This window comes from Capra hircus, chromosome 2 (genome assembly GCF_001704415.2).
Source record: "Capra hircus breed San Clemente chromosome 2, ASM170441v1, whole genome shotgun sequence".
NCBI classification, from domain to species: domain Eukaryota; kingdom Metazoa; phylum Chordata; class Mammalia; order Artiodactyla; family Bovidae; genus Capra; species Capra hircus.
Genome location: NC_030809.1, coordinates 47387105 through 47402775, shown reverse-complemented (window position 1 = coordinate 47402775; position 15671 = coordinate 47387105). Strand labels below are relative to the sequence as shown.

General features: G+C 38.0%; 1 protein-coding gene across 1 annotated transcript; it reads left to right on the top strand.

Moving 5' to 3' along the window:
• Positions 5-13010, top strand: C2H2orf47 (chromosome 2 C2orf47 homolog). The gene is made up of 5 exons (XM_005676331.3): positions 5-601; positions 6701-6772; positions 7203-7329; positions 8849-8996; positions 10732-13010. Exons 1-5 carry the CDS (start codon positions 152-154, stop codon positions 10808-10810), a joined length of 876 nt encoding a protein of 291 aa, XP_005676388.1. The 5' UTR covers positions 5-151; the 3' UTR covers positions 10811-13010.

Below are 15671 nucleotides of genomic sequence, written 5' to 3'. Positions count from 1 at the left end.
TGGAGAGCAGAGAAGGGGCGAATTCACCAGAGGTGGCAGCAACAGGCCAGCTCGACTCTCAAAGTCTCTTTCTCCGAACCTCGCTGGGGTGGTTTCACACGACTTACTTTCCAAGATGCACAGGCAAGCACAGGGGTGAAAGGTCACAAAGATGGCGCTGGCCGTCCGTCTTTTACCCCGCTTGCTACTTTCTCGGCCTCTACCGGGCTGCGCTGCCCGGCTCCGGACTCTCGGTTCAGCCGAGATGAAGCGCCCATTGTCTGGACTTTGCTGCTTCTGCCGCCGCCGCTTCGGCTCAGGAGCAGCCCCATTTCCTCGAGTCTCTTGGGCCTCCGCGGCCTTGGCCCTGTCTGCTCGGGATCCTCAGCGTCCCTTGCTCAGCCCCCTGGAAGTCGCCGCAACCCTCCCCACTTTCCCTTCTTGCCCCCGGCGAACCTACAGCACCGAGGAGCAACCCCAGCAGCGTCAGAAAACCAAAATGATCATTCTGGGGTTCTCCAACCCCATCAACTGGGTTCGGACTCGAATTTACTCCTTCCTTATCTGGGCCTATTTCGACCAAGAGTTCAGCATCACAGAGTTCTCAGAAGGAGCGAAGCAGGTTGGTTTATTTCTCTAGGAGTAACCTATCCACCTCTCATGAATTCAGCAGTTGAGATACGCAAACGTGTTTAGCGATGAGGTTTTAACTGGGTCTCAAATGATCAAATGTGGGTAGTGACTCAAATACAGAGCCCTCCGGCCACTTGCTGTAAATTAAGCTGCTGCTTCTGTTTGCACGGTCTCCGAGGGATAGGGGATTGATGGAGACACCAATTTGAAGTCCCTTAATTACTTTTTCTGCCCTCTGCAGGTTTTGAATCAGATAGAAATGGATTCAAAGCCTATTTTTGTCAGTTAAAAGCTCCATGGCTTTATTTCTTCTGAAATGTGATTTTTCTGCAGAATGAAAAAGACGATACTGATTATATGCTGGCATTGATATATTTACTTCTAGTTTTTTTTTTTCAGTTTATTTATATAAACAGCCATTTATACTTATTTATGTGATCTGTCAGTTATAAATTGAATGTTTCAACTTTATATAATCAGTATCAATAATAATTCGTGCTTTTTGCTTCCCTGAGTCAATTCTTGACTAATCTGTGTTTTTACAAAAAAATTTAAAAGCAAAGAGCAAGCATAGTTAATAGCATTATAAGGGATAAACCTCAGTTCCTGTCAGTTCTCAAAATCTTTTGTTTGTGCAGAGGTAAATGACCATGATGCTACTGTCCTTCAGGATTCCTGCAGATGACTTGTGAGCTTGTCTACCTCCTGCTCATTTATGTGTCAATAAGGAATGGAAGTCATCCCCCCATGGACAGGACAGGAATCAAGCCCAACTCCCTACTTCCTTTGACCACAAAGTAGCATGGAACACTTTTTAGTCACTCTTTGATCCTGAAGGTCCTCCAGCTGTGAGCTATTTTAGCCCCCATCCTTGCTATTAAGTAGTATTGTACCCATTCATCAGCCAGTCTGTATGCAGTCTTGCCTCATCTAAGTCAATTTTTGTGCGTTTAGCCATTCTGATTTCCAAAAACAATGTTAGGTCATCCATGGCAAATATTTAGAGATTCCATTAAACCAGTGGTTGCTTAACATAACCTTTCAGAACAAACAAACCAGTTTTTAACACCTACAGTTTAAAAGGACATGGCTGAAAACTCTTCCTACCTAGATCTCATAAGGCAACTCTTCCTTCTTTTGCATAGATGTAATTCTAGGGCTTGGGAATAATCTGGTGCATAAACATTGGCTAGATTCTCTACTCTCATGAGCTCAACTTGCCCTTTAACCTCCCAACTATAGAATATTATCTTGGATGTGAATATCAAGCTGTCAGTTAGATCATGTTCATTAACATTTTTCTTTTTCAGTCATGGAACATGAAAGACACATTCATGCTTATTATTCTAGTCTAATTCCCTTTTACAGATGATAAAAATCAAGTCTAAAAAGGTCAAATTATTAACTCAAGAATGCATAGCTAGCAACTGCTCAGGTACATTGTTCTGTGACCCATTCTACAAGCATTCTTGGTTCTCCAGAGTTACTAGAAATTGACATGGTTGAGTATAACCGAGGCAAGCTTTTTAAAAACCTTTTATAATTTAAAGTTTTTTCCTCAAAGTATGATTATAATACTGTTACTTGTGTAGTGATTCACAAGTTTTAAAGATTACACTCCATTTATAGTTAAAAGTATTGGCTATATTCCCTGTGTTATACAGTAGAGCCTGTAGCTTATTTTAAACCAATCTAACTACCGCACAATTGCACTCATCTCACATACTAGTAAAGTAATGCTCAAAATTCTCCAAGCCAGGCTTCAGCAGTACATGAACCGTGAACTTCCTGATGTTCAAGCTGGTTTTAGAAAAGGCAGAGGAACCAGAGATCAAATTGCCAACCTCCGCTGGATCATTGAAAAAGCAAGAGAGTTCCAGAAAAACATCTATTTCTGCTTTGTTGACTATGCCAAAGCCTTTGACTGTGTGGATCACAATAAACTGGAAAATTCTGAGAGAGATGGGAATACCAGACAACCTGACCTGCCTCTTGAGAAATCTATATGCAGGTCAGGAAGCAACAGAACTGGACATGGAACAACAGACTGGTTCCAAATAGGAAAAGGAGTACGTCAAGGCTGTATATTGTCACCCTGCTTATTTAACTGATATGCAGAGTACATCATGAAGAATACTGGACTGGAAGAAACACAAGCTGGAATCAAGATTGTCAGGAGAAATATCAATAACCTCAGATATGCAGTTGATACCATCCTTATGGCAGAAAGTGAAGTGGAACTAAAAAGCCTCTTGATGAAAGTGAAAGTGGAGAGCGAAAAAGTTGGCTTAAAGCTCAACATTCAGAAAATGAAGATCATGGTCTCTGGTCCCATCACTTCATGGGAAATAGATGGGGAAACAGTAGAAACAGTGTCAGACTCTATTTTTTGGGGCTCCAAAATCACTGCAGATGGTGATTCATTCAGCCATGAAATTAAAGGATGCTTACTCCTTGGAAGAAAAGTTATGACCAACCTAGATAGCATATTGAAAAGCAGAGACATTACTTAGCCGACTAAGGTCCGTCTAGTCAAGGCTATGGTTTTTCCAGTGGTCATGTATGGATGTGAGAGTTGGACTGTGAAGAAGGCTAAGTGCCGAAGAATTGATGCTTTTGAACTGTAGTGTTGGAGAAGACTCTTGAGAGACCCTTGGACTGCAAGGAGATCCAACCAGTCCATTCTAAAGATCAGTCCTGGGTGTTCTTTGGAAGGAATGATGCTAAAGCTGAAACTCCAGTACTTTGGCCACCTCATGCGAAGATTTGACTCATTGGAAAAGACCCTGATGCTGGGAGGGGTTGGGGGCAGGAGGAGAAGGGGATGACAGAGGATGAGATGACTGGATGGCATCACTGACTCGACGGACGTGAGTCTGAGTGAACTCTGGGAGTTGGTGATGGACAGGGAGGCCTGGCGTGCTGCGATTCATGGGGTCGCAGAGAGTCAGACGCGACTGAGCGACTGAACTGAACTGTACTGAGGCAAGCTTTTATTCATCATGAGAGCCAGAGGAATAGGTGGTCCAATGATAGACAGTCCTTAAACAGCTTTATTAGCCCCACAAACTTTACTTCCATTGATAAGTACATATGATATCCCTGTTACTGCCATCAAACCACATTAACCGCTTACTGTTTGTTTTCTAATATCTTTATATATTTTGGCCTTTTCTATGAAAGAAAAAACTATTTCCCACAAGCCTGTTGTTGTTGCGTGTATGCGTGCTAAGTCACTTCAGTTGTGTTTGACTCTTTGTGACCCTATGAACTGTAACTCTCCAGGCTTCTCTGTCCATGGGGATTCTACAGGCAAGATTACTGGAGTGGGTTGCCATGCCCTACTCCAGGAATCTTCCCAACCCAGGGATCAAACCCGTACCTCTTGTGGCTCCTGCATTACAGGTGGATTCTTTACCACTAAGCCAGCAGGAAAGCCCCTTGTTAGGTTAAGAAATCTTACATCTTATATCTTTATCTTTATATCTTAATCTTATATCTTTATCAGGGCAGCCTCCTAATGGGACAGTATTACCTTACAGGATAATTTGCTCAGGTTTGATCATTGGCCACAGAAACTAGAGTATCGTGGCTGGATTTCAACATGATTGTGATGTCTGTTCAGTTCAGTTCAGTCACTCACTCGTGTCCGACTCTTTGTGACCCCATGAATCACAACACGCCAGGCCTCGCTGTCCATCACCAACTCCCAGAGTTCACTCAAACTCATGTCCATCAATTCAGTGATGCCATCCAGCCATCTCATACTCTGTCATCCCCTTCTCCTGTCCTCAATCCCTCCTAGCATCAGGGTCTTTTCCAATGATCAACTCTTTGCATGAGGTGACCAAAGTATTGGAGTTTCAGCTTCAGCATCAGTCCTTCCAATGAACACCTAGGACTTATGTCCTTTAGGATGGACTGGTTGGATCTCCTTGCAGTCCAAGGGACTCTCAAGAGACTTCTCCAACACCGCAGTTCACAAGCATCAGTTCTTTGGTGCTCAGCTTTCTTTATAGTCCAACTCTCACATCCATACATGACTAGTGGAAAAACCATAGCTTTGACTAGATGGACCTTTGTTGACAAAGGAATGTCTCTGCTTTTTAATGTGCTGTCTAAGTTGATCATAACTTTATTTCTGAGGAGCAAGCCTTTTAATTTCATGGCTGCAGTCACCATCTGCAGTGATTTTGGAGCCTCCCCAAAGTAAAGTCTCACTGTTTTCATTGTTTCCCCATCTGTTTGCCATGAAGTGATGGGACCAGTTGCCATGATCTTAGTTTTCTGAATGTTGAATTTTAACTTTTTCACTCTCCTCCTTCACTTTCATTGAGAGGCTCTTTAGTTCTTCTTCACTTTCTGCTATAAGGGTAGTGTCATCTGCATATCTGAGGCTATTGAAATTTCTCTGGGCAGTCTTAACTCCAGCTTGTGCTTCATCCGGCCCAGCATTTCAGATGATGTACTCTGCATGTAAGTTGAATAAGCAGGGTGACAGTATACAGCCTTGACGTGTTCCTTTTCCTATTTGGAAACAGTCTGTTTTTCCATGTCCAGTTCTAACTGTTCTTTCCTGACCATTGTTGTTAGGGCTGCCATAACAAAATACCTCATTCTGGGTTGCTTAAACCATAAAACTATTTTCTTGCATTTCTGGAAGCTGAAAGTCCAAGAACAAGGTGTTGGCGAGTTTGGCTTCTGTCCTTTGCTTGTAGATGATCATTTTCTTTCTGTGTCCGTGCGTGTTTTTTTCCCCTCTGTGCTCGTGTGGCCCTGGTATCTCCATGTGTGTCCATATTTCCTCTTGTAAGCGCACCAGTCAAATTGGACTAGGGCCCACCCTCATTTGATGTTATCACCTCTTTAAAAGCCCTGTCTCCAAATATAGTTACCTTCTGAGGTACTGGGAGTTAGGGCTTCAGTGTATGAATTTGGAAAACCCAATCCAGCCCGTAACAATTATGAGAGTTGTCTGTCTGACACACCTTTGCATCCTCTTTCTCTCGCTAGTTCTTCAGATTTCTTCTTAGATGGTTCTTCCTTTAGGAAGCCCCCTTATTGTCCGCCCGGATAGTGTAAGTTCTCACCTGTATTCTCCCAAAATCATCTTGTTCTTATTCCTATCATAATTCTTGGATTTGTCCATTTTTTCGGCTCTCTCCTCAGGTAGACAGGAAGCTCCTTGAAAACAGGTAGAGTCTTAATGCACAGCTCCATTCCTCATTGCTGGTAGTGCGGAGGATTGCAGTTGACTGTCTCCCACTTTAAAGTGGGATCTTGTACTTCAAAGTTGAGGTCTACTCCATTAGATTGTGCAAAGTCATCATCTTTTCTCCCACTTTACCAATGCCATATCTGTCTTAGACCTGTCTGAAGAGTTAGCTCAAACTGTAAAGAATCTGCCCACAATGCGGGAGACCCACATTCAATCCCTTAGTCAGGATGATCCCCTGGAGAAAGGAATGGCAGTCCACTCCAGTATTCTTGCCTGGAGAATTCTACAGACAGAGGAGCCTGGCGGTCAACAGTCCATGAAATCACAAAGAGTTGGATAGGACTGAGCGGCTAACACTTTCACTTTCACTATTCTACTTCATTGAGGTTCAACTGCAGCCCAGATCTCCAGAGTCCCAGTACTTAGATTGTACTGCTTAGTACTTAGGTACAGACTTAGGTTGTGCTACTATGTATTCAGGATTCAGAGGAGGATCAAATGACAGTCAGGATGGCTGATTACTTCATCGTTATTTTAAAAGGAACTATATAGAAGATTTTTTTATTGAGAACCTAGTATGTACACCACACACTATCTTTTCTCAGGTCCTTGGGGTGGATACATCGTTAGCAATCTGCCCACTTACTACTGTGCGTGTGGAAAGGCCATATAAGAAAAGTCAACCAACTTTGAAGGAGTCATGCCTAACCATCAATATCTTAGTGTTGACAATGTTTATTGCCTTTATCATAAAATAGTCTTTGTTATACTTAGCCATTGAAGTATGAGGATTGTACATTGTATGGTATTTCGCATGGTATCTTAAAATAATAATCACCACCCTTCCCTTCCCCCACTTTTCTTTTTAAGGCTTTTGCTCATGTGTCCAGATTGCTGTCACAGTGTAAGTTTGATCTATTGGAAGAACTTGTGGCGAAAGAGGTAAAGTATACTTTAATTTTCCTTATAAAAAATAAATATTAACGTGTATTATTTTCTTTCATTAGAGTAATATGCATTGTTCTTATTTATGCTTTAAAATAACATGTACCGTCACCCAAAGTAGAGTCCCTCTATCTTGCCTTTGGAGTACTCGGGGTCTTAAAAAGCATAGAATAACTTGCTACTTAAGGCATAAGTGAATATGATATCTTTTAATTCTTGCATAGATGTCTTTTAATTCTCCTAATTCTTAGAATTAGGAGTTATCTAACTGAAGAATCAGATGCCTCTCAGCCTTGCTTTAAGTGAATACGTATGGCTGTAAATTTAAAAATAGTTTTACAAAATACATTCCATGAAGAATTCACTCTGCTTCTTGAAAAGCTTTTGACAATACGAGTGAACTCTGGTTTGCTTTTTCCATACTTAGACTCTACGTGTATTGAAAGAAAAGGTTACTTCACTACCTGACAACCATAAACATGCGCTTGCTGCTGACATAGATGAAATTGTGTACACATCAACAGGAGACATCTCCATTTACTATGATGAGAAAGGTAAGCCTGGAGCATAGTCAATTTTAAGTGGCCCACAGTTGTCCAGTAAGCTAAACTAGTGAAAGATCATGGAATAGTGGCATTTTGTTGGTACAAGTGGATATTTATAGAACTACAGAGAAAATAATTTATTCATTCTTTAAAGACCTTGCTCTGGAAGGCTTGGGGTATGGTAATAGTTTTGTTTTTTGTTTTTTGTTTTTTTTGTGGTAATAGTTTTGAATGTCTTTCTATCTAGAAGTTTGGGATGGTCATGAACACATTGCTGTTTTTAAAATGGGATAACCAACAACGTCCTACTGTATAGCACCTGGAACTCTACTCAGTGTTATGTGGCAGCCTGAATGGGAGGAGGGTTTAGGGGAGAATGGATATATGTATATGTGTAGGTGAGTCCCTTTGCTGTTCACCTGAAACTGTCATAACATTGTTTGTTAATCAGCTATACCCCATTACAAAATAAAAAGATTAATTTTAATAATAAAGAACTTTTCCCTAATGCTATTTAATTCATAGAAGAGAACATTGTCACTTGTTAATGAAAATTGCCCAAGACAATGTGCTCCTATGTCAAAATGAAAATATTTGTGTTTCAGATTTCCTGACTTAAAGGAAACAATTCAGTATTTTAAGTGTCCAGCTGTATGTTAAGTAGAAGTAAAAAGTAAAAGAAAAAGTAAATACTGTTAGCTAAAGACTGTTCTAAGAGTAACATTAACTCAGAACTCCCAATTGGATTTATTTGGAGACAGTGAAGATAATTGAAAGGAACTGTGGCGTTTATCTTGTTCTTTTCCTTGTCCTGTTTTCACAGTAGCATTCCTGAAAACTCAGTGACTTACTTATTCCTTCTACAAATATACACATATGTATTATGTGCTAGGCATATAGGAAATCTAGCCTTTGCTCACACAGTTGCCAATGCAATTCTGCTTGAGAACTCTTGAATAGTGAAAATATTTTCACATACATGTTAATTTGAAACATTCAGAAATGTACTTTTAATGATAAATATTTTCTTCTCCCTAGTATTTCAAATTGCATCTTAGCATCATGGTCACTGCCTGGTTTTTGCACAGGACGCTCTCATAATCACTGGACGTATAAAGTGAATTAGAGTAGAAGTGTTTTTTCTTTCTGGCAGTTGGGGTTAAGTTAGCACCAAAAAAATGCGTTTTTCCCTCTACTGGTTTTTTTCTTGACAATAGATACCTGTTATCATAATTTTAGAAAATTCCACAAATGGAAAAGAATCCACATAGTACACTTGGGAAATAAGTGCCTGCTCAGAAAGTAGTAGCTCTTAGACTGTGTTACAGAGAGGGAAGCAAATACATCGTAAACCCCAAGAGAATTTTCTAAAAATAAAAGGTGTCAATATAGGTACCTTAAGTTAGAATGAGCACAAAATTTGATCTGTAATGACTATAATTACTGCCAATTGCTACTTTCATTTTGGATATAAGGATGATAGATTATTGTGATTTGTATCTGTATGTGTGTATGTTTTTTCTCTAAGGAAGGAAGTTTGTTAACATCCTGATGTGCTTTTGGTATCTAACCAGTGCCAACATCCCCAGTGAAGCCATAAGTGGAGCCCGTGTGTTCCAGGTTAAGTTGGGGGATCAGACCGTGGAAACTAAACAACTTCTTAGTGCAAGCTATGAGTAAGTCTAATCACATTTTATTGTTTCCTCTCTTTAGGAAATGGAAGGTAGTATGCAGATATGAAAACTAAAGGGAGCTTTAGGAAGAAAAAATTGAAATTTGACAAGTATCTGTGAAGAGAGATAGTTACAAAGACACACTGGCCACGAAACAGGAGTGTTCAGAAATTAGGAAGTGGTAATATTCCTGAACTTAATTGAACAGTGTTTCAGCTGTCTATTGCTACATTACAAACCATTCCAAAACTCAGTGACAACAAACAGCCATTCATTTTGCCTGCTTTTCTACTGCTCTGGAATTTTGGAAAGGCTCAGCTGTGGGGTTTTCTCTGCTTTACCTGCTATCAACTGGGATGGCAGGAGCCAGGGATTCATTTCCACAACGGGCTTCCTCACTCACAGGGCAGCACCAGGATGCTCCTTGGCTTCTCCATATAATGTCTCATTCTCCAAGGCCTCTCTTTGTAGCTTGGGCTTGTGGAGGTGTTAAGATAGTCACGTGTTTTACATGGTGGTTGGCTTCCAAAAGACAGAAGATGCTAGACATAGCCCTCTAGTAAAGGCCTATGTCCAGGATTGGAACAGCATCACTTCTGCATCGTTTCTGGTCCAAACAGTCACAGGATCTGCACAGTGAAAGACATGGAGATACTCCACCTCTTCATGGGGCAGCAGCAAGGTCACATTGCAGAAGAGCATGTGAAATGTGGTTATGACCGTCTTTGGAGAATAAAATATGCTGTAATTGGCACATGGACCATCCACTCACTAGATAATTATTGACCATCTCCTCTTTACCAGGTACTCTGGTGGGAGTTTAGACACAGAAGGGTTCCTGCCCTTAAGGAGGTACTGTCTAATGGGAGGTTAGCAACCTATTTAAATGAGACACTATAGTGTATTATTGTGTGAATAAAATTCGGAACAGTGAACAGTTCAAGAGAGTCAGTGGAGATATACTTTAATATCTGTTTAAAAGAATACTTTTATGTCATCAAAGTTATACAAATTGGCTTTAAAACAATGAACAAAACCCCCAAATGACCTAAGAAAGAAAATGTATCCTGTTTCACTAAGGTAAAGAGAATTATATCTTCATTTTTTCACTTCTTGAAGGAAATGTGCCTTTTTTTTTTTTCATTTCTTTTTCCTATGTGGAATTTTGCTTTATTTCTAATTGCCCAAAATATTCTATATATTTAAATACTTATTTAATTTAAATCTACTGAATTGTCTCTTTTTAAAGACATCATTTAGAACACTATAATCAACACTAACCTTTGGTTGTTCTGATAGTCCCTACTAAGATCACAGGCAGGTCATAAAGACTGCTATTTTCAAGAATGAACTTAGTGCCAGCTGTGAGTAAATCTAATCACATAACCAACTTCCATGGAAGTGCTGTTTTATCACCATAGTCCAGTTTTTTTCTCCTCATATTAGGCATATATTATAGCTAGTACTTAGCAGAATAACACGTTTCTCTCACGGACTGGCAGGTATTGGAGTGTATATAGATCTGTCTATTAAAAATACTCAGTTGAGAATGCACTTCTAATTTTTGGGGGGATATTATTTGTGATCAAATTGGTAGATTAAACTTTTGATTTTTATTTACCATTATCTGTTAGCTTTTTGCTAAAAACTGCCTCAACTATGTACTTGCAAATTACATAGTGATCCAGGAAGTGTTTGAACTGATACAGGATACACATTGTTTATAATGTTTCCTTAGATTTCAGAGAGAGTTTACACAAGGAGTAAAGCCTGACTGGACCATTGCACGGATTGAACACCCGAAGTTATTAGAGTAATTGTTCTTGGAAAAATCAGCTTATTGAACTTTTGGCAATTACTGTGAAAGACTAAGGAAGAAAAAATTTTCAGATCAATTGATCTTCACTTAATCAAGTTTGTGGATTACTTTTGTATTATTATAAAATGTTCCTTGTAGTAAATAAGCATGATACAATAAAGCATTTTCCATAGATTGTCATCACTTTCTGTAAAAGTCAAAGTAAAAAAAATTACAACAGCCCATCACTGGTGTCATATTCCGTGTCATTTCTCATGTTACATGTATATGTATATATACACAAACTAATTTTACAGGCAGTAAAGAAAATATTGAAAAAACTACACATTTCTAAATTCATAGTCCTGACATATTTTATTTGTGGTTAATACACTTACACCAATAATTCAAGTATGTGGAAGGTTTATTTTTAAAAAATCACTGCTGCTATTTGATTACCTCTTTGTTCACTAGCTGGGTGAGAAAGAACAGATGGAATTACAGCAGATGGGTCACTGCAGAACTAAAAATCAGTGAACCTTACTAAAGCACAAAGAGAAAAGAGAAATAGAACAGTGCCCTAGTCCCCTATGAAATAACATCAAGTCTGTCTAACATACTTGTATTTGGACTCCTAGAAGATGGGATAAGGCAGACAAAAACAATGTAAACAACAATGTCTGAAAGTTTTCCTAATTATGAAAATTATAAACCCAGAGATCCAAGAAATTCAACCATCAGGGACACACATAAAGAAAACTAAAGTACATCATAATCAAAGTGTTGAAAACTAGAGAAAATTAGAAAAGCAGCTGGAGAAGGAAAAAACAACCACATTCCATACAGAGAGTGACTGTATTTCTTTCCTTAAACTCTGCTAGTTAGAGGCCTTGGCATGGTATCTTTGTTTTTTTTGTTTTTTTTTATTGTCACTTTGCTTATTTGACTTCTTTGGCATGGTATCTTTGAAAGAAAGAAATATACCTGTTGACCTAGAATTCCATATTCAGGAAATATATCCTTCAGAAAAGGTGAGAAAAGACTTTCAGACAAGGAAAAGAGGATAGAATTTGTTGCCAGAAGACCTGTTTTAAAAGAAATGTTAGGGGCTAGTGGACAGAATAGAGTTTGAAAATGGACCCATGCATATTGCACAATTGATTTTAGCAAAGGCGCCATGGTTGTTTAATGAGAAAAGAGTCTTAACATAGAATAAAAATATATTCAAATAGTAAGTAACCTCATCTTTTGCCTTACACGATACATAATTTTAGTACAAAATTTGGATTGTGAAATGGATCATAGATTTAACAAAAGCTAATACTCTAGAAATTCTGGAAAGAAACATAAATTACTGTCTTGGGATAGAGAAATATTTTTTAGACAGTGAATTGTGAAAGAAAATTATTAATTGAAATTAATTAAAATTAATACTGCTCTTTGAAAGACAGCAGCAAGGAAATGAAAAGTCAAGTCACAGGTTGGGGAAAACTATTTTTAATACATATTATTTGACAGAGGGCCTGTATTTGGAATATGTAAATAATGCTTATAGCTCAATAATGGAAAATTAGCTTTATACAGCTATCATGACTCATCAAACTGTGGACTTAAAATGGGTACATTTTATATGTAAATTATTTTAATGCAAATTATACTTAAAGCTTGCTAAAATATTTAGCAAGAGTAATTTGCAGAAAAATAAACTCAAATGATTAAATTTTTATAAAGTATAAAGCAGCTTATCTATGTTTAATGTTAGGTGAAATAGAAAATAAGATCAATAAGGCACATAATTGGCAGCCTGGATGGGAGAGGAGTTTGTGGGAGAATGGATACATGTGTTTGTATGACTGAGTCCCTTTGCTATTCACCTGAAACAATCATAAAATTATTAATCAGCTATATCCCAATGCAAAATAAAATAATTTTTAAAGGCACATATTACTGAAAAAGAAAAATGCAACCAGTTACAGTATCACTTGCCAGTTGCACTATCTGTTGTAAGATACATCTCCAATGGTTTTAAAAATGTTTGACTTAGAATCAATGAAGTACAGTGTTACTTATTATTTATGAAAATATAAATTGTAAAACTTTTCTAAAATGCAAGAGATTAATAAGGCACTAAATGCATGATAGTGGCAACTGTCTGGGGAGGAAGGGAGTAAAATGTGACTGTAATGTTTCATGTCTTCAAAAAAATCTTGATACTTAAACTATGGTCTTTGTGTATGTTTTCTCAATAAAAGGAGCCAGGCGTTGGGGGCACTTCCAATTGTATACAGAAGACAAGAGTAGCCTGAAACATTCTTGGGGCAGAATGCAAGGACACTCTCAAAGCTGACTGAAGTAATGCTAAAAGTTATTTATTACCATTTAACAAACCCAAAATTGAGTCACTTAAAAATAACAGCAGTTACTTTACTCATACACTTGGGCAGGGTTTGGCTTGGTTTGTCTGCTCCATGTAGTGTTGACTGAAGTTAGTTGGGGATATTTAGCTGAAGGCCAAGTTGATGCAACATTGCTTTACTTGTGTGTCTGGCTTCTTGGAGATGTTTGGAAGGCTGGATGCACTGGGTCACTTTTGGTCTGAGCAATCTTTAAATTTTTCGTTACAAACTATGTTAGATACAGATGAAGTAAATTGGCAGATCTGCTATCCCAGTAAATTCTCCTGTCGGTGTTATTGAATATAGCTGATCTATCCCTATTGTGTTGGGTTGTTTAATCAAAGATTTTGGTCATTTAAGATTGTACGGTAGGGATTCTAAGGTTTTTGTCTTGATCTTACTAGCTTTTATCCTTTCAGATGCTACAATCCAGTTGTTCCCAGTGAGTTCAACGTGTTTTTGTTTGGGGGTGGGGAGCGGGGTGGGTGTAATGGAATTCTACATATCACTGATATCAGGAAGTATTTGTCTTTCTTTGGCTTATTTCACATAGCATAATATTTATTCAGGTTGTAGCACATGACAGGATTTCCTTCTCTTTTTAAGGCTGAACAATATTCCATTATATAAATATACTACACACATATATATACACCATATCTTCATTCATCTAGTAACAGACATTTAATTCATTTCCATATCTTGATTATTACTGTGAATAATGCTGCAATGAACATGGAAGTACAGATATTTTGAATAAGGATTTCATTTTCATCTTCCTTGGATATATGTATCCAGAGGTGGATTGCTCCATCATATGTTAGTTCTATTTTTAATTTCTTGAGGAACCTCTATTTTCCATAATGGCTGTACCAATTTATATTCCCACCAGCAGTACACAAGAGTTCTCTTTTCTTCACATTCTCACCAGTTTGTTTACCTTTTGACTTTCTGGTGATAAACATCCTCACAGGTGTCAGGCTTTTATTTTTGAGTTTACCTGATTAGTGACATTGAGCACTTTTTCTAGTACATGTTGGCCATTTATATATCTTTTCTTGAAAAAAATGTCTATTCAGATCCTTTGCCCAGTTTTAAATTGAGTTATTTGGGTTTGTTTTGTTTTCAGTGTTGAGCTGTGTGGATTCTGTATATTTTGAATATTAAACCCCTGTCAGATGTGTGGTTGACAAATATTTTCTCCCATTCCACAAGTTGCACTTTGGTGATTGTTTCCTTTACTGCACAGAAGAATTTTTGTTGTAGTCCCACTTAATTTTTGCTTTTGTTGCCTTTGCTTTAGTGTCAAATCCAAAAAAATCTTTCCCAAGACCAATGTCAAGGAGATTACCCCCTATGGTTTCTCTAGGAGTTTATGATACACAACTATATACTTTTGCCTTAGATTAATCAAACGTTAACATTTTGTCATCTCTTTTTCCTTTTCTCTCTTTTACACACACACATACACAGTTTTTATCTAAACCATTTGAAAGTAAATTTCAGACTTCAAACACTTTACTCTTAAATATTTCAGCATGCATTCCCCCCTAAATAGGAACATTAGCAATAATTCCATATCATCTAATATTTAAAACAAAATTCAAAATTCTACCAATTGTCTTAAATTATCTTTTTGAACTGAGAGTCAATCAAGATTCACACATTGTATTTGGTTATTATGTCTTTTAAGTCTATTTAAAATTTTTAGGAAATCACCCTTTTTATGACATTTCAATTTTGAGGAGTCTAGGATTGTAAACATATACCATATGCCATATCCCGAATGTGTTTGATTAATTTATTATAGTGTCATTTCTATAACTTGGAATTAGGGCTAAAGACTTAGATTCTTATGTCTATAAGTGATCATATATATTATAAGTGATTGTACTTCATAATATAACACATATATAATATATATATTGGAAAACAGCAGTGGCCACAGGACTGGAAAAGGTCAGCTTTCATTCCAATCCAAAAGAAAGGCAATGCCAAAGAATGTTCAAAGTACTGCACGATTGCACTCATCTCATATGCTAGCAAAGTAATGCTCAAAATTCTCCAAGCCAGGCTTCAACAGTACATGAACGGTGAACTTTCCAGATGTTGAATCTGGTTTTAGAAAAGGCAGAGGAACCAGAGATTAAATTGCCAACATCCGTTGGATCATCAAAAAAGCAAGACAGTTCTAGAAAAACATCTGCTTTATTGACTGTGCCAAAGCCATTGACTGTGTGGATCACAATAAACTGGAAAATTCTGAAAGAGATGGGAATACCAGACCACCTGACCTGCCTCCTGAGAAACCTGTATGCAGGTCAGGAAGCAACAGTTAGAACTGGACATGGAACAACAGACTGGTTCCAAGTAGGAAAAGGAGTATGTCAAGGCTGTATATTGTCACCCTGCTTAACTTATATGCAGAGTACATCATGAGAAACGCTGGGCTGGAAGAAGCACAAGCTGGAATCAAGATTGCCA

Bases quoted from the DNA above. Each gene is read 5' to 3' on its own strand.
- C2H2orf47 (XM_005676331.3), top strand. From the start codon at position 152: ATGGCGCTGGCCGTCCGTCTTTTACCCCGCTTGCTACTTTCTCGGCCT. The intron at 6,773-7,202 runs GTAAAGTATACT...TTCCATACTTAG, and splicing joins AAGAACTTGTGGCGAAAGAG to ACTCTACGTGTATTGAAAGA. The intron at 7,330-8,848 runs GTAAGCCTGGAG...TTTTTCTCTAAG, and splicing joins CATTTACTATGATGAGAAAG to GAAGGAAGTTTGTTAACATC.